The sequence below is a fragment of the Sphaeramia orbicularis genome, chromosome 21, assembly GCF_902148855.1.
Source record: "Sphaeramia orbicularis chromosome 21, fSphaOr1.1, whole genome shotgun sequence".
Lineage (NCBI taxonomy): Eukaryota > Metazoa > Chordata > Actinopteri > Kurtiformes > Apogonidae > Sphaeramia > Sphaeramia orbicularis.
Genome location: NC_043977.1, coordinates 50,033,731 through 50,060,585, shown reverse-complemented (window position 1 = coordinate 50,060,585; position 26,855 = coordinate 50,033,731). Strand labels below are relative to the sequence as shown.

The 26,855-nt window shown below is 37.9% G+C and overlaps 1 protein-coding gene across 6 annotated transcripts in view; it reads left to right on the top strand.

The window, feature by feature from the left end:
- The window catches only part of LOC115411794 (nck-associated protein 5-like), a 109,471-nt gene that overhangs the window by 72,440 nt on the left and 10,176 nt on the right, over positions 1-26,855 (top strand). For 3 of the 6 annotated variants that reach the window (XM_030123985.1, XM_030123984.1, XM_030123986.1), the window contains 5 exons: positions 7,149-7,328; positions 7,500-10,414; positions 10,848-10,962; positions 11,540-11,609; positions 25,622-26,005. In XM_030123985.1, the coding sequence (XP_029979845.1) occupies positions 7,149-7,328; positions 7,500-10,414; positions 10,848-10,962; positions 11,540-11,609; positions 25,622-26,005 (3,664 nt within the window). Of the gene's footprint in view, positions 1-7,148; positions 7,329-7,499; positions 10,415-10,847; positions 10,963-11,539; positions 11,610-11,774; positions 11,814-25,621; positions 26,006-26,855 lie in introns of those variants that run through there. The other 3 variants (XM_030123989.1, XR_003934265.1, XM_030123987.1) reach the window with 3 other exon arrangements.

Sequence of the window (26,855 nt, the reverse complement as noted above, 5' to 3'; positions counted from 1 at the left end):
TAATTAGTTCCAAGATTAATCCACACCAACTTGGTTAAATGTGGTCTTCCCCCACAATGCTCAAGAAATAAAGGCCAGCGTGGATAATCAAATAATAGGTGAATATCAATGAATGGACCGAATCACTCTCGTCCCCAGCTCCCTCATGCAATTATTTCCTATTCACATTAATTATTGCTAAGAGATGACACTAACGACTTTGAGAGGAAGCTGTCCATAGCAGCCTTGCAGACAATCAATGCTGCTTTAAATGGGGTCATAACACTTGGCACCTTTGGGTCCTTCTGATTGGAAACGGCACTGATGCAAGCAGCTCTCGTAAGCATGTCAGTTAATTGTGCCTGCAGCAACAAAGCGCAGGCCTGAAACTCCACCAAGAATCAACATTTCACCTATAAACAAGTGGCCAATTTAGTATATTTAATATGTCTTAATTCCTTCAAATTCTGTATTTCCTCATTAAAATAGCATACCTTTCCTTTGTCCCTCATTTCTTTTTTAGTGTAGGTTTTTACATGTTGCTGACATTTTCCACAGATGTTTGAGTATATTTTGTTCATTTTGTAAACTAAACATCTATATTATTGATCAGACAATGGAATGAGAGCATTTTTCTAAATTCCCCTTATAACAAGGATTTACACAGAAGTATAAATGTAAATAAAATATCTGTTTGAAATGATAGTTTGTGCTTGATGTGGTTTTGCCATAAAATGTCCTTTACTTTTCTAAAGCTCAGAATCCTTGAAGGTGTAAATATTTCTAAGTTGAATTCAAAATAAAGTGTGTAATTTCAGATTTTGAGTTTTCATTGTGTGTGTAATAAACTTAATCTAAAAGGCCTGCATCACAAAGCAGGTTCAACTTGCTAAGTGTATCTAAATGCTCCACTTAGATGTATTCTTATGGTGTGTAATACTGTACTAGCCTTGTTATGGAACTTGAAGCAGTTAAATAGCCAAAGAGCAAGTAAAGAGCGAATGCAAAAACAGTAATCAAAATGTCAAAAAGCCTTTCTGACCAGTTTTATTTTGCCAGCAAGTGCAAGGCATTGGTGCTTTAAAGGTTCAGATTTTCACATGCTCATGTGTTTATGTGGAGTTTGTGTTGGGATTTGTTTTGAGTCAGAGCCAGTTATTTGTAATTATCATTTTCTAAGCTAATGACAGCCTTGGTTGCATTCTATCCAAGATAACAGCCTGTAGACTGATTTCTATGTAGGGACTCAGGTCAGTTTTTCCATTAAAGTCCTCACACTTTGCTCTTGAGGTCTTTATTGTACCCCTGCTGCTCCTCTTCAGCAGCAACAGTAGCTACTGTTAGCTCAGACATGGACATGGACATGGACATGGACAGACATAGGTATTGGTTTTATACATCTGAATCCACTATCTTGAACATAAGCTCTTCTGGAGCCGATGTCATATTCAGCAAGTTACAGTGACAGTTTACTATGGTAAAACATAAACCACCTTTGTGACACTGAAAGCCCAACTTTAAATCTGAAGTGAGCTCTCCAACTTGTATGATCCTGATTCATTTTTTGAGGCACGGGTTTCCACAACACATGTACAAGTTGCAGAGATCATTATTGACTAATTGCAAAATATTCAGGATTTTTTTTAAATTTCATTTTTCAATTATAAATCATGTCTGGGGCTTTGAGATTAATCCTCACTCATAAATATACACAGCCTCTTTTCAGATGACCTGAAACAAGCCTTTAAACTTAAAGTTTGATTTATTTATTTATTTATTTATTTTTCAGAAAATTTTTGATATTGCAGATATGCAGTCACAGACCTCTGGCAATCTTCCAAGACCACCAGAACCATCCTGACAGCCTGGCATTATTTACTGGAATTTCAGAAGCAGCTCATTGTAGTTAATGCAACAGACACTGAAACAATCCTTTGGGAACAGGACTGAAAACCATCAATATGCAGACATGGAATAATGAACAATCAGAAAGGTGTTTTGAACCTTTGAAAATAGACATTCATATATGTGGGAACATGTAATACAATTGTCTTGTTAAATGGGATACAGTATGACTTCATTTAAACTCAAACTAGTCAATTTTATGTGAAAACTTTCCACTTCTACTACATGAATATAGAACCTCCAGACAGTGGCAGACATATCTTATTCTGCAATGTGAGAGAAAACATCAATATGAATGAACAAGATGAAAAACTTTGAGTGAAGGATTTTAATGAGAAAAAAAAAAACAACATTTCAGTGGATTTTATTAAGACCCTTAAGGATGGAAAACACTGAAAAATCAAGCACTGGACCAGTTAGTAAACAAAGTGTAGATGGAGGGATGGAAGCTTGGTCTGTGTGAGAAAACTGCTCCTTCACAAATGAAACAGGGAAGTCTACTCCAAAGTGACATGTTTTTGATAAAAAATTCAGCAAATGTCCTTTCAAAGCTTTCAAAAGACCTTTCAAAGCAACTCCTGTCATCACTTTCTAAACTTTTGATACAAGCATTATCCATTAGCAAAAGACATTTTAGGGAGAACACTCTGTTCTTTGATATCTGATGTTCTGTGAGTTATATATTTTGTCTGCAACAAACTATTAAACTGTTCAATCAAGAGATCAAGTTCAATCAATGATTCTTTTGTACAGGCACGTGTTTGCTCTGGCAATATCAGAAAACTGTTTTCCCTTTGAGGACTGGCATACAAAATCAAAAGATTCCATCTAGAGAAAGGCAAAAGGAAGGATTTTAGGAGTGAGGGGATACTTAAGCACTGATTTAGGGTCATTTTGTAGACTGGATAACACAAGAAAATCATGTAATACTAGTCAGTGCGTAGCTGTGTTTGAAATAGTGTTGTAGTACTCCAGTCCGGTCTCAAAACCATTTTCTGCTTTCTCGGTCTCATGTCGGACTTTACTCCTCAAGGGCTCTGTCTTGACTCGGTCTCGGACCACAGTGGGAGGAGAAAGACTCAGAATTTCAGAATGAGTCCTCGAGACCAACAGATTTTTTTTCATGTTCATGTTAACAAAAAATCCAATTATCCATCATTACAAATAAATTTAAATAAAAAAACATATGGAATGTTGATGGACATTATTTGAAGATTCTGTGTTCAGTAAGTGTCAGTGACTTCACTTCAGTTGCTAGTGCGATCACAGAGCAGAACAGGGCCGGACTGAGACTCATTTTCAGCCCTGGAGTTTCATACCTCAGACCGGCCCACTTTAGATCACGACCGATTATTATTAAAATCATGCAATTATAACCTTACATGTTAGGTCTACACACTGTTCTGCAAAGCCTTCTAATTCAGTGTATTTTCTAAAATATTTCCAATTCAGCGCAAGTAAAGGTTGCTTCACAATGTGGATTTATTTCAAAAGTGAGTGCACATTGACATCTCCAACATTATTATTCCTCACAACACAACAATAACAGAATCTATATTTTTGTTCTTATAAGTGTTAACATTTTTCAAACCTTTAAAATGTTTGAAATGAAATGAAAGTATAAAAATATTAAAAATAAAAAAAAAATAAAAATAAAGTTTGCTGCACTTTCTAATAACTATTATTTTTGTATCCTCTGCAACAAAAGATTTCCATCACAACTAACTTGCGGTTTGTTCCATCGATGCTATTGAAAACTTTTGGTATAGTGATATTAGGGGTTTGATAAGGATGATAAGAAAAAAATGTGTATCCTGTGACTGAGGGTGAGCAAAGCAATCAAAGCCAACAACAGACTCATCTTCATTTGTCTCATTTGTGCCTAGTGGTTCAGGGTTCTGCTGCTGAGCTGCTCCTCTGTCATCAGTAGACTCTGTTCTCCCTTTCACACTTCCTCCAGTTTCCCTAGACTTGCCTGCACCTGTATCACAATAAAAAATAATATCTACAGACATTTGGACTTACTTAACCAATTCTTTACACTGGCTAAATATTCAGGCTTATTTAATATTACTTTATGCTATTGCCTTTCAGTTGTGGGCTTTGTGTATTTACTGTCTCACTTTTGATAATAAAAAATAAAATAGGCCAGTATTATCGTTTGGGTCTAGAAAGTGGTTTTACTGGAACTACTGCTTGTTCACACAGTCTGTTCCAACAGCTCACCTTTTCCTTCCATCCTGACAGGAACAATCCCCTCATCACTACTGGCTCCTGGTTCTGCTTCTGACACTAAAACACATTTTAAAAATGCTCAGAATTCTCAGCACAAATCTTCTATTTTCAAAGCCTTGGTGTCAGTTTCATTCATGTAGTGCTGAATCCTGGAGCATCTCAGAGCACCTTTCATATTGAACAGGCCTACACCATACTCTTCATTGTAGTCTATTTATTCTAATAATCTTCCCTCTATGAGCAGTCCTACCTGCCCACTCTGGACTTGTGGGCTCATGGCTGCTGTCTGCTGCTGGATCTGCTTTCTGACTCTGAGGAGCTACAAGACAAAGTTTCCCACTTACGTGTCGTCGCATCATACTATTATTTAAATGACATAACGTTATGTTCCACGTCACAATGCCACATAATTCACTGACTCGATAATTAACTAACTTGAGAGGTGGTTTACCCGGTTCATCGTCCTCATTAGTTGTTTCCAACCGGGAGGTCGTTTTTGTGAAAAAGTTGCAGATTTTGGCACATTTGGCTGCGTTTGCTTCCAGAGCTTTCCTCTTTTTAATTCTTGCCTTCTCCACACCACCTTTGCTCTTTCTATTATCCATGTCTCAAACAGCAAACACAGCTGAGCATCGACATAGCCTACAGAGCACAGATCGTATATGCTCCACAGCTACAGTATAGAGCTACTAACCGTGTGCAAGGACATGTTACGCCAGGTCACGGTGTGTCCGCAAAAAAAACAGGAAGAAAACAAACAGTTTACAAGTAGATGGGGTGTGGCCCAGGAACAGCAGCTGCAGATTACGTGGTCAACTCAGTGCTATGACTGAACACCGGCCCCCAAAAAATAAATAAATAAAATAAAATATTAAATACATATTTAAAGTGAACTCCGGCCCTCGCAGCCCAAATATTATACCGGCCCACCGGGAATTGTCCCGGTCCTCCCGATTAGCCAGTCCGGGCCTGGAGCAGAAACAAGATGAGCAACCCATCTGCAGTCATAAAATTTGCCTTTCTTAATCACAAAACAGGGATAGGGATTTTTTTAATGACAGTAAAAAGTCCATATGAAGAGGTTAAGTAGACAAGAGTGTGCCAGACTGCTCCATTTAACAGTCTAGCTTAGTCTGTAGGCCTAACTGTTGATTATTAACTGGGTGACATTAAAACTGACTTATTTTTATGGTCTTGGCCTCCACTCGGTCTCAACTCCTGAAAGACTCAGCCTCGACTCGGTCTCGCTTCCTCAAAGACTACTTGGTCTAGACTGTATTTGAAAACCAACAGTCTCGGTCTCGACTCAATCTCGACCCTTCAAAGACTTGGTCTTGACTCAGTCTCGACTGCATTTGAAAACCAACGGTCTCGACTCGATCTTGACCCTTCAAAGACTCTGTCTCGACATAGGTGGTCTCGTCCCTATCACTGGTTTGAAATATGACGCATCTCTTCAAAACACCTTGTTCACTCACTTCCAGATACGTGAAATATCTCCTACCTGTAAACCACAACCAGGAAAACGTATTGTGTTTTAAAACCAGAGCCACCTAACTTGCAGAGTGGAAAATGTCATTTCATTTTTCAATTAGCCTTAGGTTGCAAAGAGACAGCTGTGTGTCCAGGATATTGATTCATTGAGATTTGTGACAGAGATGAATGGAGAGCCACAGGCCATGCTCATAGTTTTTAGATCTATCATTCAGACTGCCAAGAGACTCTGTGGAATAATAAAGTCAGGAATAAGATGGACGTAAAAACAATAAGCTATCTGGTGTGAATGTTAATCAGTATTCCTGCTTTTGTCAGTACTGAAATAACCATCTTAAAACTGAATGAACAGATTCTTGAATTCAACCCTAATCCAGATATGGCAGCAACTTTAACACTTTTAGTCAGCAGTGGTCTTCAGAAAAGCCATGACACTTAATCTGATGGTTTTTATAGACTACTAACTACAACTTTGAATTTTATGTGGATTCAGCCGCAATGAATAATCAATCAATTTGTAGTCTTCTATTGAGGTCATTTTGATAACTGATGATCAGTTTGAGCAAATTTGTAGGTATACATCTCTGACTCCTACGAGTAAATATTTTCAGTTTGTTCTTCCTCTGTTACAATAAACTGAATGTCTTTGGATTGTAACAAACAGGACAACCCAACTTTGGACTTTGGAAACACTCCCATTTTATGACATTTTATAGTTCAAACAATTAATTGATAAATCAAGGAACTGACAAATTAATGGACAATGACAATGGTTTGTTGCAACCCTAAATGAAACAAACTGTTTTTAAAAATGTAGATGAAAACTATAATTGACATTATTTTTGGTTTACTGATTAATACTATTTTCTGCAGGTTTATTGAATATGTCATATTTAGTTTAGTTCTATATTTATTTTTATAGTATTTGTTATTCTCTGTTATACTGTGTTCATTCTTATTGTCAGCTCATCAATCATCTGTAAAGAACTGCATTAGTCTATGTGAAAGGTGCTCTGCAAATAAAGTTGGAATTATTGATTAAATGTCTTTGACTGTTTCACAAGGGGACCAGGGGATAGCAGATTTACACATTTCCAGAGAAAGAGAGAAGTTTTGAGTAATTTACTATTATGAGTTTTTCTCTTCGGTTTTGTTATGCACAAATTGAAAGTGTGAATAAAAACAGCTGGAAATAAATGCATCTAATAAAATATGTTACAGGACAGGAAAAATAGATCTGGTGACGGTGTCAGGAAAACATAAGGAAAACATTTATTTTTTCATGGAGGAATTATGAACAAAAATGCAATAAATGTTTGACTTAAGATGCAGAGGCCAATGTAATAGAGGTTAGCTATCCCTATATATCTCTATATTTTCACCACTAATGTGTGATTAATGATGTGAACCAACACATCATTAATCATGCACTGCAGTGTTGTGATGAGTAAATTAAAAATTGTAATTCATAAATGGGCTTTATTGCTACTCCATCTAATATCTGTTATTTGGATGTGTTCCTCTTTATATTCCAGGACATTCAAAGGAATGGCAAAGCAGGTGGTCCTGCCGGTAGGTGGCCCAGCCTACTCAGTCTAACATGCCCACGAAGCAGTGGCAGCGGCAGTGGCAGCGAACTGTCCTTATCCAGTGCATGTAGTGAGCATTCCTCCGGCTCCCATACATGGGCAGAGGGGCGTGGCTTCTCAAAACAGGTGCGTGTCATTCATCTTTCTTTGATATAAAGGATAATAGATTTAACAAAGTTAAGCACTTGTTGGCAGATTTATATCATCTGCTAAATTTATAAATACTAAAAGCTTCTTTATGAGATTCAATAATAGACGGTATGGATTGACAAGGCCTTTTTTTTTTTTAATGCGCAGTGTGGTGCAGGCCGGGACAAAAGGCTGAGTACAGGATCAGTATCCAGCAATCATTCAGCACCCATTGAGCAGACAGACCTGGGATGGAAGGAGGGTCACATTCTGAAAGGCTTGAAGCGTCTCCAGATGTGTAGCTCTAAAGAGGCATCCTCACTTCCATCTGTTCCACATTGCAAAGATTGTATGACCTCTAATGAGGGCATATATTCACTTGGTGTCAAGTCTGGCCCTCAAGGGACTGCAGCCAAGCAAGTAACACCTGTAAACAAACCATTCAAGGCTAGCACAGGAATTGCTACCCAAGACTCTGATGATGCAGATGATGAATCACCTAAATTACCAAATAATGAATCCAGTGACCGGCCAACCCAAGAACCTCTTTGCTTGGAAAAATTGGAATTCCCTCAGGATGATGACAGCAAAATTCAAGAAGACCCTGCACAAATTGCTGGGAATTCTGGTCTTTTTCCATCACCTGTCACAGATAATTTAAAGTTTTTAGAGGGCCCCACTGTTAAACCTGGTGTCAGCCCAACAGATAGCCTAATACGTATGGAGGAAAAGAACAAAGAGTCACTGGAAAAACACAAGCAATCTGGTATGAAGTTAAGTGATAAAAATAATAACCAGGAAAAGACTTCTGACCGGAAATCCAGATTTGATCAAGTCAAAAGACAGCAGGCCAGACTTCCAGTTAAGTCAGTGGAGCAAGGGTCCAATGATGTGAGTTCATGTATTCAGCATTCTGCTACAAAAGCTCTGAGCTGCATGAATGAAGCCAGACAACGTAGCTCCTCAATGGAGGTTCCTCACTGCAGAGACCAGGCAAGTCAAGCTGGCAGTGAAAGCCCAGACCATGCCATTTCAGCATCTCCACTGAGGACACAGAAACCTCAGCTTTGTGACTCTGCAAGAAAGGCTTTTATTCTGCGAAGCAAAAGTGCCGATGCAGGACAAGAACAACAGAAACACATACATTCTCCTCTCCACCAAAAGCTTATTAAGAGTCACAAGTCCAAAGGACAGTCAAACCCTCCTGAGTACAGTGGTCCTGGCAAAAGGACAAATCCCAATAAAACACTTGGTTCAAGCAAGGGAGCATTACCAAAAACTGAGAAAGATGAGGACATTGCTGCAACAACAACTTCCAAGTCTCTTGAGAATGTGCAGCACCATTCTTCCCTTGCTTCCCCCGTGAAACATTCAAAGAACTTTAAGTCTCAAGGTGTCAGTGAATGCTTGAAGAGCCCAACAAAACTACCTGTACAAGTTACTAGGTGTCAATCAAGCAATGATTCTGTGGAAGAGAGTATCTATGACAATTTATCCTGCTCCCCACAAAAACAACAATGCCAAGAACAACACTTAGAAGTGACCTGTTCAGGACCGAGATCGCCATCCCCACCACTTCCCCCTGGTCGAACAACATCTCTTTTTCATAGATCTGGTGGGGAGTCCTTGCCCAAAGCTCAGAAATCTGCAGGCCAGCACCAAAGCACTACAAGTGTAAAGACAGCATCAAGCACAACTAAGCCACAATCAAATCAGCCTTCTTCCGTTTTACAGCCCCAGCAATTCAACGCAGGAAAAGATCAACATCCAGGCCCAAAAATGGATGCTGAAGGTATCAAGGCACTGAAGGATGGCTTTGAAAAGGTCTACCATTCCAGTTCATCCAGAATGCAATCTATACAAGTTCGTGAAAAACAAACATTGACATCTACTGACAGAACTATGTCATGCCATGATGAAAATGGTGCTCGTTCTATATTGCCAAGTCAAAGCATCTTACAAAGATCTCAACAGAGCATTAGTGAGCCAAAACTTTCTGAAGTATTGCCTCAGACGTACTCTAATATGTACTACCATGGAATTGCACATAATCTTCAGAGTTCCACTTCAAGAGCAATGAAAATGGCTATTCCTGTGAATGCTAAATCTCATGAGGCAATTGCTGGTCAGGAAACTGGTACTTTCCTAGTTTTCGGAAGACAGGGCAAAGATGATACAAACTCTGGGACTAAAGGTATCCAGACGTTTCAGACTTTCACTTGTGATCCCCAGATAATGAACGAATGTGGGGCACAGGAGAAAGCTCGAAGAAAGATTGAGACCCGCTGTAACTCACTTGACTCTGATCCCACAGTTCAACCTATTGCAGCAGACAGTGGTGTGATGTTAGACTGGGGATTTGATGAGGAAGGCTGGCTGTTTAAACGGTCTGTCTCTGTGTCAACCAGACCTCCCTTTAAACCAGTGATGGGTATGAATGGAGCCAAGGCTCGAAGCCAGAGTTTTGGTGCGCGCTACATGGACAGACCAAGCTTCAACAGATCTGGAAAGGTCCGAACACAGATTAAAACACACTCAGGGAGCTCCTTGAACTCTCTTGGTGATGTCCTTCCAGGAAGTATGAGCTGCTCCAATAGCTATCATTGTCCAATGAATCGATCCCTCTTGAACAACTTCTTGATTGAAGAAGGTTTGGCAGTTCCTGCTCACTTGGGGTCCTCCAGTGAAAGACTTCAAAGTCTTAAACTACAGCGAGAACAGGCCAGACGCCTCCAGATTGAGCAGCAGTTTTCAAGCGCCTTTGGTGAGCCAGTGTCTGAGGAACCAGAAAGACAAAGCACCATTACAACAATTGAAGAGAAAGTTATGCTTGGCATTGAGGAAAATTTACATAAGTCTCAGGAACAGGAGAGAACCGTTGAAGTGAAACAAAAATCTGGCTCAACCTTGGCAAATTGGTTTGGTTTTCGTAAGAGTAAGCTTCCAGCTCCAAGTGGCAAAAAGACAGATCCTCCTAAAGCAAAAGAAGAAAAAAGGGAGCAAAAGATTACATCTCTTCTGGGAGGAAAGCAGACCAAGTCTGACAAAAAGAGAGACCGAAGAAAAAGTGATGGAAAAGACTGGTAAGATATTAGAATGTAAAGGCACAGGCATTTGACTTTTCTACCATAATCTATTGTGGTTTGTTGTGTTCTTTGTAATATCTGTGTAAAGAATGTAGGTTTCATTTTACCTTTTAAATTTCTTTTCACTACCTAGTTAAATTCATTTGATCTGAACACCAGCTAGCCCTTAAATCCACCAAACTGGTTCTTATTACTCACGCCAATATAATTAAGTCTTGAATTGCCTCTGATGGTCATATTTGTCAAGTGATCTAAGACACATTTATCAGTCTCCTTAGCCCTGAGAAGAGCTGAGACACATTTTATAAAGATTGCAGCCAGGTTTCTAGAGATATAGGGTAATTTATCAGCCTAAGCTCCCTGGGCATGTCGAGTCAATAACAGAGAATCTCAGCATGTAGTGGTTTGTTGACAAACTGCTTTCTTTCAGCTCTGTGGGGAGAAGAGAGTCTCATGATGCGGTGAGGGCATGCATCTCAATGCCCTGCCCAGGAATGTCCCTGAATGAGATACAAGGACATACTGACATCATCGGGGACCCAAAGGTAAACCGAGGCTTAACCCAACGTGAAACCTCAAGCTTTTTAATGGTGCTGAATTTTATGTATTTCAAGGAATTTTAAGTGTCCCACTTTTAAAACATTTATAGGATAAGGACAAAAGTACATATTTAGAAATATTGCTCCAGGAAAATAAAATCTCCCCCAAAAAACCAAAAACAACCAAGATGTGCCTCAGAGAAAAAACTAAGAAACACAACTTAACAAATAAGATTGGCTTCAGGCAAATTGTACCAACTGTCCATCAAAACCTCTTACACACAGTTTCATCATTTCATTCATCATTAAAACACTGTTTTAAAAATTTGTACATTTATAATTGTGTCCATTACTTTACCATTGGGGTCTGTTAATTCCCTGGCACGTATATTGTAGCTTGTTAATATTTAAACAAATGCAAAGATGCACATCTTGTTTAAAGGTCTTTGAGGCGGAATGCTTATAGATTCATGATTGACAATTTGAGCCACCACGTGTTAATCCAGTGCCATATCATTATAAGGCATTAAGATAGTAACTGATTGATTGTAATTTTGTCTTTCTTCAAAACATAAAAATGCAGATGATGAACCGGAGAGCTGACAGTGAAAATGGGTCTGCAGTGAAAAGCCCCAACCAGGAATCTGTAATAGGTCAGAATTTTCTCTTTTCTGTTTTTTGTCTGTCCATAATTTCTTATAGTCAGTGCAATTATTTAAAAAATCCCTTCTGGCCATGAAAGGACATAAAAAAACAATCAATGTTAGCTGTGTCTTTTTAAAAGCCTTAAGGATTTATCTGTGCTTACCATTTTACAGTTTGCAGACAGAAGTGAAGACCAAATATGACAAATATGTGTAAGTCATAAATATGATGAATATGCCATAAGCAGTCAAACATGCTGGATGTCCAGTCCTGCTTTTCCCTCCATATCTATTTGTATTCATTTGTTCTTTTTATTTTTTTTTTTCTGCATTCCTTTTTTGTGGTGGTGGTGGTGGTGGTGGTGGTGGGGGTGGGGGGTGGGGGTTAAAGTTTAAATCAGGGCTAAGACAGTCCCTTTCACCTAGAGTTTGCTCTATAATAGGAAACCTGAAGGCTTGACTGCTCATCACAGATCCATCCTCTGAAAGTTTGCATGCACAGGCTCATCCAGTCAGGATGAACCCATTCATATATATATGGATGCATCCATATAGTGTCCCTGCTCCCTCCTGATTAGGCTTTGTGCAAATAGTAAATACATGCTGAATTCACTTCAGCTGTTGCATCTGGAGTCCAAGATAAACTGGTATATTTTAATGCTACATCAATATTTGTCATATAGTGATGATACTGGTGTGGTGTAAGATTGAAAGGAATGACTTTATGAAATTTCGTATATAATTACATGGTTTTCACCTTCCAGTTCCATTTTTACATGAGTTATCTTATCTAGTATTTCTTTGTGCTCGTTCACTGTGCTGTTGTCTTGTGATGTGTGACATATTCTGGGACATAACTGTGGCTTGAAATTTAAACTAATGCGGTAATATCTTAAAGCTTATTACTATTGACAGCTACTACTTAGATGCTAATGCTAAAAAAAAAAGTTCCAACTAACTGCCATTCAAAAACGTCTCTAGTTATAGGCCACTATGGGTCATTGTGGTCTCCATACTCCATATATATTATAATGATTATTTTTTTCATTAACATGTTCCATTAATAATACATATAACTAATAATAACTAATTAATATTTTTTCAGTCATTTGGACAAAACATCAAACTAACCTTCTCCAACACTGGACATGAATATTTAGATCAGGAAACTAAAATGAAAAAAAAAGAGCTCAGGTAAAGGATTTGCAACAGGTTTATTCATTTATATAGAATGACAAATTTGTATTTGGTGTAGTGCTGTCAAATGATTAAAATTCTTGATCAGAATAATCACAGGGTTGCTGTGCATTAATTTCAATTAATCATGATTAAATATCTTTCATTTTTAATCTATTTTAATTGTGTTTCATTTTGCATGAGCAAACAGACTCAAGAAAGAAGGGAATATACATTGAATGTGTTTATGAAACACCTTCAACAGTTTCAACAAAACAACTTGAAATTAAAGCCGCAAGCGGCATTGAAAGGCCCTCGCCACGGGCACGTCCAGTAAAAGTATGTCCGTTGTTCAGCAGGTGGCGCTCTAGCACCAAATTTTATGTCTTCTGATGAATGGGTGTAGACCTGGGAGATTGACAATTGACTCAAATTTGAGGCAAATCAAAACAAGTTGAGAAAACTGTTCCACCTTGGGATTTTTTGTACTTGAATTTCCCATCCAGAGGGCCAATGTGCTGTTTAGCGTAATCTTTATCGGTTGGTTCAGCTGCCTGTCACTACCAGATCAACTGCCATTTGCGCATGCGTGACAGTAGCTCTACTTGGACAAACTGCCCAAATTGCATTGCCAGAGATGTTCACACTCATTCTGCACTGCAGATGGGTTACTTGCGTTAAAATTTTGAATCAGATTAATCATGATGGATTAATCCATGTTAATGCATTAATTTTGACTGCCCTAATTTGGTGATAATTCAAGTCTGGAATATCTGTATAAGTATGACAGTCCCTGAGATCAAAAACTCTGTCTAGTAGATCCTTAGACTCACAAGTTTAGCCTGAACTGTTATGGAGGAAGTTGCTGCTGTAGAGTTGTATGCACTTGTGTGGCAGAATGAGGAGGAACATGAATGCATGGTTTTATGTCTTGGCTTTCTTTCTTGGATGGGATTGTGTACAGACACAACCCAGGTTCCATTCTCCTTGTCATTTAGTGGGTCAAATGACATCCAGTTGAATGAAGCTCATAAAATAACTGGTGGGCATCAATATAAGGATGTCAATTTCAAACTATGAATAGAAGACTTTGATGGCTGTCATGGGGGCTTTGTTTAGCAGGAGTGAACTCCCCATTCACCTATCAAGTCAGACTTATTGAGTGTCTGGATGAAAAAAGAGAGACTCCCCCACTGTAGTGGTGAAGAAATTACACTAACAAGACCTGTTGAAATGCAGCAGTACCTTATTATAACACTAGCATGTTAGGGTAACTTAGCTGCATTAAGTAATGTCTCACAAAGAATAAGAGCTTTGATGGACGGACGGACGGACGGACGGACGGATGGATCATATAGTCTGTGAGCCAGCTGGCTAATTTGTGTTGTTACACCTCATGTAAAGTTGACATCTGTGTGTGTACATTTAACAATTATCTGAAATTACTGCTATGTTTACAGTTACATTTCCGAGGAAGGGGTCTTAGCAGTGAGTACCCAAGCTGTTAATTTGTAGTTATACTTTTCATGAAGTTGGTGTTACTGTTATCAGACACAACTGTTGCTTTAAACATAACAGTTCTAAGTTAGCAGTGTAGGCTGAGTTGTCATTAGTGTAGCAACAGCATTAGATTTTCAAGGTTCACTCTGTCTTCCTCAACTCTCCCCTTTTGTCCTTTGGTGACATTGGGTGAAGGCTGAAGGCCAAATAAAGCTTCAAAATAATTGTCCGTAAATCAATGTGTGATATTTTGCAATGTTTTTTTCTAAAAACAACAAAGAGAGAAGAGGTAGTCTTGTTTTTAAGTAATCCGGAAGTTCATTGACATTTTGGATGATAAACCATATCTGAAAGCAGGCATTTTTATCATCATTTATTTATAACATGATTGAAGTGAATCTGTCTGAAGATCACCTTTAGGGTCTGAGGAAACCAACTTTAACTGCTTGACATTTTCAATTTGCATTTAATTTCCTTTCTATTCTATTCATGCCCTTTGTTTAACCATTCCGAATGTCTTTATATATGTATAGGTGTAATTTTATTATTGAATAGGTTATGAATCATGAAGTCTGATTATTTTACAGCCAGATAACAAGTTTACTAGTAACTGACATTCTAAAAGGCCATTTAACTGAAGAAGCCTGGCTCTACTTTAGAGCTTTTCTTCTTGTAGGCCTTTAATTTGGCTCAGATGGGTTTTTATCAATCAAGTGTGTTATTGTTAAGCTTAGCCAAAAACATCTGTCTGTTCTTTTATTACATCCATAGAAAGTGCACTTAGAGAATGGTCAGAATCATTTTAAAGCCAGTCAGTCAGAGCCAAACAGTCCCTGTACTGCAGGAAAGAGCCCCATCACAAAACTTACATACACCGTCTAATTAATTTAGTAATACTGACCTTTAAAAGTTATTTAAAGTTTGCCTCCACTTTTCCCTTTGTTGAGCTTCATGGTGCAGAATGATGTCTGTGCAGTTTGATGCTTCCTGGCTGTTAATGTGTTCACAATAATCAGAGCTTCAGAGCCAGACCATATGATGATTTGTAACATCAAAAATGTTTTGGAGACAAAACTATGATCAAGTGGTATACAACTTTGAAGCTCTGTTCAGACCACAGATGATGGGATGTGTTGAAAACACTTTTCAACACAGACTGCTTAATAGTGAAAACTGTAGAGAGCAAAAAAAATAAATAAATAAAATTTTGTGTCTTTAATGAGCAGAGATGTGCATACACAGCTCTCCACAATTGCAAAACAACTTTCAAGTATTTTCTTCTTTTGTGTCTGTAATATTTGGCATCTATAAAAAAAATTGTGCTGAAATATAAATTGAAATAGGTTCTACTAATGGAAAAGGTGTTCCAATAATGACTGAGTGTTAAAATGTTGACGTGTTTCTGAATTTATCCAAGATTTTGCAAAAATGCTCTGTTTGATGCACACAGTTGGATGTGTGTTAGGGAATCTCCAAACTCGAAAAGAATTTATGAAGCTGAGTGCATAAATTCATGAATGTAAGATCAATCACAATCATTCATGTTGTGTGTTGTGCAAGCTTTTACACCCAAGGGTTATGAGGTGAAATATTACAGGAGGATCTCTTATTTTGGCAGGACTTTTTTATTTTCTTTTTAAGTTGCTGAAAGTGTGAGAGAGGGTAATTAATTCATGCTATCTGCTCACCCAGTATTTTTAACACTGCCTCTGGTATTTTCAAATCAAATCAGATCAATAATTTTATTTATATAGCAGCAACTCATAACAAAAGTTATGTCATGACACTTTAGAGTTTATTAACCAGACTGTTAATAAACCATATTTTGTGTCTGCAAATTTTGTACGTATATAGTAGGCCTGTAACGGTACACATACCGAACCAGTACGCACCTGTTCGGTTCAGTACACAGCTGTACCAAAATGGCACAGTATGTTGAGAAAAAGAAAAAGGAATCACGTCGGTCGATGCGGAACTTTAAATCCGCGCAAGTTCCACTCAGACATATTGAAGGACCGCACATTGACCCAAAATACGAAATAGCAGCTGATATAAGGTAAAAAAAAACCAACAAATATGATTTCAACCTGGAAGGATGGGATTGAAGACCCTCCGCCATCATTACAGTCCTGTTTGGGCTCACATCAGGTCCCAGTGAAAGACAACAATGAGGAAAGAGACGTTAATAAGATGAACGTTGTTTACCACCTATGAATGGTAGTTCTCAAACACTTACACAAGCTCCTTCTGTCTGTCTGTCTGTCTGTCTCTCACACACACACACACACACACACACACACACACACACACTGTATAATAGAGGAATAGAACCCGGGAGTTGGACATTGAAAGTATGTAAAGTTTCACTTTTGTTTCACGCCAGCATTAGTTATGGACCGCACCCCCACGTATATAACTGTGCCCCACACACACACACACACACGTACACACCACCAAAAAAAAACATCCTCCCCTCTGTGTTTTTGATTTTGACAAATCACACCCTGCACACACACACACACACACACACACACAAATACACAAAGTGGCCTAAACAGTTTGTTCACTGTCGTAAAATAAATAATTTGCTTAATTTTGTTGTCAATGTTGCTCTTAAGTTTGTTAAAACAGAATACTAGTTTACCCTCTTCTTAATGTTGCACTTTGTGTGGATTTTTGTTGTTGTTGTTGTTGTTGTTATTTTTCTGCAGAATGTGAACTGACAAAACTGTGATTTGATTTTGGTTGTTTGTTCAAAACTACCTTTCAGGGAAAAGTGCAATACTAATGTTTAAAATAGATTCAGTAATATTTTATTTATTTTATTTTCTATTTGATTTATAGCAGCAGAATTATATTACCCCTGTTTTTCTATATTCTATTGTCTCCAAAAATTGGGGGGAAAATGTTCAAAAATTCATAATAAATGCATTGAAGACATTTTGAGGGGTTTTCTGTCTTACCGTACCAAACCAAAAAAAACTGAACCGTGGCTTTCAAAACCGAAAACGCACCAAACTGAAAATTTTGTGTACCATTAGAGGCCTAGTATATAGTATGTCATGGAAGTGATTATGAAGTTGTTGTGTTGCTTAGGCATCATGACATGTTAAAACTGATGTCTTTTGAGGCATTTGAAGCTTTTAAGGATTTGCTGGATATGATATGTAGCATCTTAAAATATGAATGAAGATAGTGAGAGTGAGTTAACTTGTCACATTTCCACATGTGCATTGATGAAACAGCACAAAAAATAAGACCAATGGCCCTGTGGCTCACCAACACGTTCTATCAAGCATCAATATCAAGTTGAATTTGCGAGGTTGTCAGGTTCTGCCGCTATGTTAGAGTCCTGTGGTCTTGATGCAGGAGATCAATCTCCCAATAGAAGTATGTGGTACTTTCACTGGAGGAGAACTCAACTAATTAAATGAAAGTCCATATATGACTCCCCATCAGTGCTCAATAGTAACTATATTGATATCTCTAACCATTTCCATGTTATAAGCCATCAAAATATGAACTATTATAAGTAAAGGCAAATGTATAGTATTTTAAAAAATCCCTCAAAAATGAAAAAATAAAAATTTCTCAAAACTGTGTTCAAACTTTATAGACATTGTCCCAAAGAAGTTACATAAAAAATTGTAAAAGAATCTGACCAGTAGTTTTGGAGAAGAAGATTGTTGAAATGTAGACATTGTTGACCTTGAGTTTGACACTTCAAGATCACTCAAGGTAAAAGGCCATGGACACAAATGAAAGTCCATATAGGACTTCCTATCAGTGATCAATAGTATCTATATTGATATCTGTAACCATTTCCATGTAAAATATGGACCCTTATAAGTCAAGGCACATTTTTAATATTTCAAAAATTCATCAAATATCCCAAAACTGTTAACCAACTTTATAGACATTGTCCCAAGGAAGCTACATATAAAATTTGAACTGAATCCGACTAGTAGTTTCATCAGAGAATATGTTTAAAGAAATTGCTAACGAAGACGATGACGAAAACAATGAGGAAGACAATGACAAAGACGACGACAACAAACACGATAACAACAAAGACGATGGACACAGCAGCTTCACAAAAGCTCAAGGCCAGTTGGAAAATTTGGTGAATTTCTGTCTAATCCCAGAGTAATTGTGTTTTAGAGGAAAGTCTGAGTCACCTCTAAGCAGAGAAAAAACTGGGACGGGGCTTCACAAAGGGAACAGTTGATGATAACACTGTTCTACTTGGTGACAGCAGAACACCAGCCCATCTTATGTGATCAATATTTTCTTTCTCTATATTTATCAATGTCAACATAAAATTTCCTTATGCTGCTTATCTGAAAATAATCCTATCAGTGTAAAGACAGTTGTAGACGTGAATTTAAGAAAGGAAAATAAAGTCCTGTTTTAAAAAAAAAGACATTTATGGCCATTTGATCGCAGATTTCCAATCCATTTTTATTTATAAAGCACAAATTTAAACAAACACAAAGGTTTCCAAAGTGATGCATAATAAAAATTAATGCAATAAAACATAATAAAAAGATAACTAAGAAAAAAACACAATGAAACATAATAAATAAATAAATAAATAAATAAATAGACTGTCCACCCCAGATAAAATATCCATGCACATAAGACCAACATCCTATGTGGTGTGAAAAAGCCAAAGAGAAGAGGTGGGTTTTAAGGAGAGTTCTAAAATTAGACAATGAGGAAGCCTGTCTAATGTGCAGCGACAGTTCATTCCATAGTTTTGGAGCTGCACCCGAAAACGCTCAGTAACCTCTGAGCTTCAGCCTCGTTTTTGGAACCCTCAGGAGCAGGAACCCTCTACATTTACATGGAGCACTTTAATGCAACATTTCTTGTATTATACATTTTATTATTTAAACAATGTAGATTTTCATGTTTATGAGCTACAGTGAACACATCAATTCTTGTGTGAGTCAAATTCTGACTGAGTAAACGAGACCAAAACATAAAGACGATTCTCAGCAAAGTTTTTATTACATGACAGCTATTATAGAAGTATTTACCTCCCAGTGAAATGTATTACATTCCAAGCTTCACACACCAAAAGTAAAAAAAAACATCATAGTCTTGCATTTATTTCTGTGTCTTTCTTTCTTTTTTTTTTTTTTTTTTAACAATTTTTATTTCTCAGTTTTTAACAGTAAAAAACAGTCTCCAGGAAAAGAGCAAAAAAACAAACAAAAAAAAAAAAAAAAACAGATGAAAAGAACAGCCTGTGATGGTGTCAAAATATTAAGGTCCCATAATAGATACATTTGTCTCTTGATGTCAGCCATTTTCCCCAGTTTTTCATAAAGAGATTTTCTTTTAACTTCAGTTTATATGTTAGATGTTCCATGACAAGTATAGCATCTATGATTGAAATCCATTGTTTACAGGATGGAGCATCAGTCTTAAGCCAGTTCTTTGTTATGGCCTTCTTCCTGGCCACCAGGAGGATCTTGACAAGATATCTGTCCTCTTTATGCACTGATTCTTCCAAATGCCTGAGGTACAGAACAAGACAAGAATTTGGGATTGCATATCCCAACACATCAGAGAGAGCAGAGTGAACCCTCCCCCAGAAGGGTTGGATATTATTTCTGTGTTTTTCTATCTGTGTTCTGTTAGACCTATCCATATTGAGCAAACATGTCCAAAGCTTTGCCTAACATTGTTATTGACTTAAATTTGATCACAATCCCAATGCATTGATATGGATTTACAAAACACAGTCAAACACTGCCCAAAGTCTTTGTCTCTGGGATGCTGAACAGCACTGTTCAGCATTCCTCATGTGATGGCCACGTATTTGTTGATAGATTATATTTGCCTGTCTCTACACACCCCTGACTTACATATGTATTCTACATATGGTCTTGTAGCATAAATATAATTTTGAACCACTTATTGCAGTCAGATGCTTGGTGCTGCAGTGTCTCTGTTGCTTACAATTATCCACTTGATTAACATCTTTCAACAATTGTATGGTCTTCTCAGTTGCCTTGATAACATCCATATTGAGATTGTTTTATCATCTAGTGCTCTTATACGTTCTACAAGTTGCAGTGCAGGCAAAGTCATCAGCTGGCTTGCGTCCAGTTCACACTTCTCCAGTTCTTTTTCAGCATCCAGATGACACTACAACTATTTCTCTTCAACTAAAGCAGCTTCATCTTGTTGTGAATCTGTGGCCGAGTGTGGGTTTTACAAATGCAACAGGCAAATTGGAGCTGCTTCTTCTCCATAATCTGACTTTAAATAAAGTATAAAACTTGTGCAAGACCAGTGTTGGGACTAACACATTATTAAGTAACGCATTACAGTAACTACGTTAATTTTGTGGTAACGAGCACTGTAACTAATTAGTTTGTCAAAATCAGGAACGTGTTTATCATTACTGCGATTTAAACAGGCTCGTTAGTCGTTACTTTGCGTGCATAACTCAGGACTACAGTTTCCATGGTGGACGTGAAGCGCACGTGACGCAGCGATGTGCAAGTGAATGAATGAAAACAACCATGGCGGCAGTCGATGAAAGTCCAGGCGTGGGATTTCTCTCGTGGAAATATGCACATTGTAATCTCTGTGGGGGTTCGAAAACTCTATCCACATCAAAGACTAGCAATTCTAATCTGATGAAGCATCTTCAGAAACAACACACATCTACCAAGCTAGTTGAAAAAGACCCTGAAGGTAACGCAGGTGATGCTAGCTCCACTGATGCTAAAGGAGGGACCACTCCAGTTAAACAATGAAAGCTTGATTTTACAAAGCCTGTTGCACAGTCTATCACCCAGACACAGCTACACAGACTGATTGCCAGGTATGCTGTGGAAGATATGCAACCTATCTCAGCAGTTGAGTCCCCTGTTTTCAGAGAGCTGGTTAGCAAAATACCTGTGCACACTACCACACTGCCATTGCATGTTCAGCTCGTTAGGTGGTGCATTGCACTTGTGGTAGGATAGGACTTACATGTAAGCAAGCCAGAGGACTGGCAGCCTCCCTGGCTATCCAGTTAGGGAGGCAGCACATTAATAAGAGAATTTAGAGTAAAAAAATAAAGTTACTTTCCCTAGTAACTAGTTACCTTGAATGTAATGAGTAACTTAAAGTAACCAAGTTACATTTGAAAGAAGTAACTAGTAACTGTAACAAAGTTACTAATTTAAAGTAACTTACCCAACACTGTAAGACCCATATCAGACATGATTTGTTAAAATATTTGTTCAAAATATGTCTTATAACGGGCCTGAAAGGTGATGTTTAATCAACAGACAGAGAAAGAAGTAGTAAGAGACAGACGAAACAGACATTTTCTTAAACTAGTGAGAAAAAAAAAATGGAATCAGTGGTGTAGGACATGGTAGAGAACTGATCTCTAAAATTTCATTGGCCGGAGCCACACCATTGGGAAGGCACTGCAAATATCAAACATGTTTGATACGGACGGACGCTTGCCCTCGGGGGTTAATCACCTCATTAAAATTTCAGCACCACACCAGCTAAGCATACTGATCCCAGCTACTATGGAGCGAATTAACTGTGCCTTCAGTTCTTGCTGCAAGTTGAATAGATTTATAACAGACATGACTTGGCACAAACCAGCTGGCTCTTGTGAAGTTGACTGAGCAGTTTTTAATGTGGTGCTGAAGTCAACATGGGAAAAAAAAAGCATTTTTACCTCTGCTAAGGAGGTTATGTTTTTGCGTTGGTTTGTCTGTCTGTCTGCAATCTGTGTGCAAGATAACTCAAAAAGTTATGGACGGATTTAGATGAAAATTTCAGGAAATGTTGATACTGGCACAAGGAACAAATGTTACAATTTTGGTTCTGGGGGGGGGGGCACTGATCTGCCTTGGCGGAGGTCTGCACTTTCCAAGTGCTTTTCTGGTTTTAGTCTGTGAATAACTTCTTGTTATGCAGCAGGACAAGTAATTATTACCTCCACCAAGGAGGTTATGTTTTCATCGGGGTTTGTCTGTTTGTTTGTTTGTTTATTTGTTTGTTTGTAGCAAGAAAACTCAAAAAGTCATGGAAGGATTTTGATGAAATTTTCAGGAAATGTTGATACTGGCACAAGGAACAAATGATTAAATTTTGGTGGTGATCGGGGTGGGGTGGGGATATGCCTTGGCGGAGGTCTGCACTCTTCGAGTGCTTTTCTAATATTCTACATGTTTCCATAAAACTATAATCCTGGCAGAAACAACAGGAAGACACATCTTTACAAATACTTCCCTAACATATTTCTTTAAATTGATAAAATGGAAAGAAATGCTGGCAAGCGACTGAAAATAACTGGAGCTGTTTCTACAGTATATAAGGTGATATTTAAAGTTAACACTGTTACATGCTATTAAATGCAGTTCTTAACACCATTACATGTGTCAACATATAGCAAGAAGCTGAAATGAACTGGAGGCATTGAACATAAATCCTTTCATTTGCATTATTACCCCACCCCCCAAAGGGGAGGCAAGGGGTATTGTTTTTGGTCCAGTTTGTTTGTTTGTTAACACTCTAGCAGCAAAACTATTACTTGAATTCATACGAAATTAGGTTTATAGATTGCCAGTGACCCAGAATAGATCTGATTACAGTATGGGTGCAGTAGGTCAAAGTTCAAATTTTTTAGGAATTTTTAAAATCTTTTTTTCCCCCCCATTTACTTATAATGGGTGAAACTTAAAACTTCTAAAAAGACATTAATTTTACTTCCAATTTACTTCAAACTTGGCATATATATAGAGGCAATTAATATGCGGACATCACCACATGCATAGAAATGATGACATTGGCTGGATCAATGCCAAAATAATCTACGATATCTGCCAGGGATGGGGTTTGTTGTGCATGGCACCACTTGTTGCTTGTATTTTCAGTAAGTTCCTGTTAGCATTACTGTGGTTTCATCCACTCTCTTGTCCAAATATGGTCACTTCTCTGTCCAGACAACCAGATCATGACAGCCAAAATGCCACACTCTAGTCTTCAAAACAGTGGTCTGTAAACCGTTGAGTAACATCATTATAGTTGGACCCCCTTCTTCAACACAGTCTGTATTTTTTACATTTAAAAAGCTCCTGTGTATTTGCCAACAAACTCTTCTTTTATAAACCTGCCGATTTCAGTCGTTGACATGACTCTCACCATGACACAAAGAACAGTGTGTACATCATATATTTTTACATGACTCCATCAGTGTTGTTATTTATACAAAGAGGCTATTGATTGTGATGGGCACGTTGAAAGAGGATCAAACCTGTACATGTCAGAGGCTTGTTGAGACTGATCAATTCTCTGGGATTCTGTCTGTCTAGGCAACACCACGTTACAGTGCTTCTTGTTAACTTCCAACTTAACACCAAACTAATCAATAATGTCTCTGTTCTGAGGCTTCTCACTTCAATTATTTGTTCTTGTTGACAACAGTGTAAAAATAACCATTTCATCTGTTTTACTTGTCAAGTGTTTTATTGGACATAGGTACTTTATTTAACGCAGAGAAGCTACTGTTGCCCTGTGAAACAGCAATGACTTATCCCAATAATGATGTTTTCAATGCATGTAGATTGATATTTGTTACTAACTTATAAAACATGCTTAAGTTCTATCAGTTCAAAATAAAGCCAGGATTTCTAAATGGTTTACAATTAGGTTAATATGTAATGAGATCACTGCTGCTGAGACCTTGTTCCCTTGTTCTAGACTTCTTTAGCTCTGCTGATGCACAGAAGGAAACACAACAACATGAACACCATATGAAGCAAGGGTTTTAAGACCCAAAAGAGAAATGAAGGGATCCTAAACAGACACAATATGATGTGAAAATAATCATCTGCATCTCTTACTGACTTCCAATTTCAATACAATATTGAAGTATATTTTATTGAACCACATTAGGAACAGATCTGTGATTTGGGCCAGAACATCAGTTTGTTAATTAAAACCAGAACAATAATGCCAGTAATAACTTCAAACACTGACAAATAATGGCAGCAAGCAACACACTAGTTACCAACTGACAGCCATGAAATAAATCCTTCACAAACACATCTCATGCCCTTTCTGCTGTAAAAATGCTGTCTATGAAAGGCTCTTCTTTGCACAGGAAAAATAGTTTTGACTCATATATGACATAGCATTACAACAGCATATTATGAGCCAGGGAAAGGAAGAAATTAAAGACAAAAAAAAGAAATAGTTTTTTCTCATAAATTTGTTAGTTGATTCTCATACATCTATGACTCTGATCTATGTGAATATACAACTTTTTTTCCTTATAAATTAGAGAGATGTGTCCTGCAGAAATATGACTAATCATATGAATCAGTAGTAGTTTTTCAAAAGAAATTTGCAAGTTTAATCAACAAAAGTCAGAGCTTTTAAAAGCTCTTAATAAAATTTTATTTGACATACTACCTACACCCCTCTAAAGTATCACAGTTCCTCTAAATACTTGTTTTAAAAGACAGATGTCTGATTAAAATTTAGTAGAACACAAATCACTTTTAAATACATGAATATGTATAAGATTATTATATTTTATTTATTTTACGTATATTTGTATTAGTCTGGAGGTACAACATGCACGACCATAATAACTGGCAGTTGACAGTTATAAGTCATGTATTGTTAAATAAATACATGAATCTGTATCTGAATGTCATTTGATCTGCCATGACATGCATTTCATACCCACTGTGTGATCAGTGCATGCTAGCAGTCCCACGCCCATTAAACAACATCTGTATTTATAAAACAGTGGTTCAAGTGAGCTTTGCTGCATTTGCTGAGTCATTCTCTGTGGCACTGTTATGGTGTAATTACGCAAAAATCATTACCCTGCATCACACTTGTAATTAGGTTGCACTGAACCACCATTTTTCATTTGGCTCTTAAGAGAAAACTGTGGCCAAGTGAAATAATGAATGAAAAACTGAAAAAAGAACAGACTAACCATCTGTTGCGTGTTTGCTTTGAATTGACAAAAGCACAATACAAGGATCAGCTGCTGCAGAGTACCTCATGCAATAAATATACAAATGCTGTGTGGAGAATAATAAGGGAGCATGAGGAAATCAATCATATCAAGAGTAAAAAAGATTATAATTTGTAAGCTGAGCAGCTCTCCACAGATTTTTCTTGGTGACACAGACCATATGCTGACCTACACGCTCAAGATTAATTGTGAAATTGCATGTTTGAAGGTTTTCTTTTAGTGCCACTTCAACCATGGATACCCTGTTGTTTCATTCCTGTTGTGCTCCCTCTGTTTCCCGCTACCTTGAGCCACTTCAACTGTTCTCCTTGTGCCGTAGGCTCTGGCTGCAAGATGCGAACATTGGACAGTGGAATTGGGACCATCCCCCTTCCTGAATCCTGTTCCTTCTTCTCCTCCATCTTGCACCTTCTCCCCAAATCCTCATCAACCCCAGAACAGTCTCTAAGTCCTCCCAGTGTCCCCAGTTCCTCCAGCGAGGAGGTGTCTCCTTCCCCTTTACCGCGATGGAGGATTCCCTCCAGCTTTAAGGACAGCAGCCATGTGGGGGTTCCGAGCTCCCTGTCTGACTCCTCCATGACCCATATCCCGTCAGTGCCTTTCCCCACTGTGGCCTTCCTCCAGCCCATCCAACCCCAGTCTGAACCCATTGTGACCTCCAGTATGTGTGATACCCAGAGCAGGCTACCCAGACCAGCAGCAGGTACAGTAAAATCACAGAAACTCCAGTAAAAAGCATGACTTTAGGACTGTAGCTGTACACATGATGCTAGTAGTTGGTACAGTAGACACACCATACAGAATCCTAAAGCAGCAGTTTACAATGGTTCTGACCAGGGCTAAAAACTGAGGTGTGACAAATATTTAACATGTCAAGAGAAGTTAGAGTGTTCAGCAAGAGTTTCCATTCCATCTTATCCAAGTAAACATATGAAACACATGAAATATGTTTATTTGGATAGCTTTACTTGGTAGAGCATTCAAATCAGCAGGTTAGTCTTGAGTTGGTGTAGTGATTATTTTGATCTAGGCTTCAGTGACTGCACAAGTCAGTATGTTTTCCAGGAGTCATTGTGGTCTCTTTATTTGGTAGGGGATATACTAATCCTGAATTACTTGGCTGATAAAGATTGCTTTGTAGCTAATCGCAGATTAGACTCACAGTTTACATCAATGAATTTGACTTTAATTAACATAATAATTATTTAGTGTCAGCACTTATGGACATTCAGAGATGCACACAGTTCAGCAACACAACACAAGCCACCACAGATTCAGGAAAGACACTACTTGCTGACATGAACTGGACTTAGCTCTACTGAAACAGAACTACCATGGCATCTGGCACTGAGCTCATACAACAACACAAAATCATGGGCCGCTGCCATCGATGAATGTTGTCTTATTTGCCTATTGCCTGATGTGTGTCAAAAAAGCAAATATCAGCCAATAACTGATGTTTAGTCAATGAACTAATCTAACTCTATTTTTTGCATCCTCAACTAAGTGTACTGGCCTTTCTTTAAATTATTGTGTCACGCTTTTGTTTACTG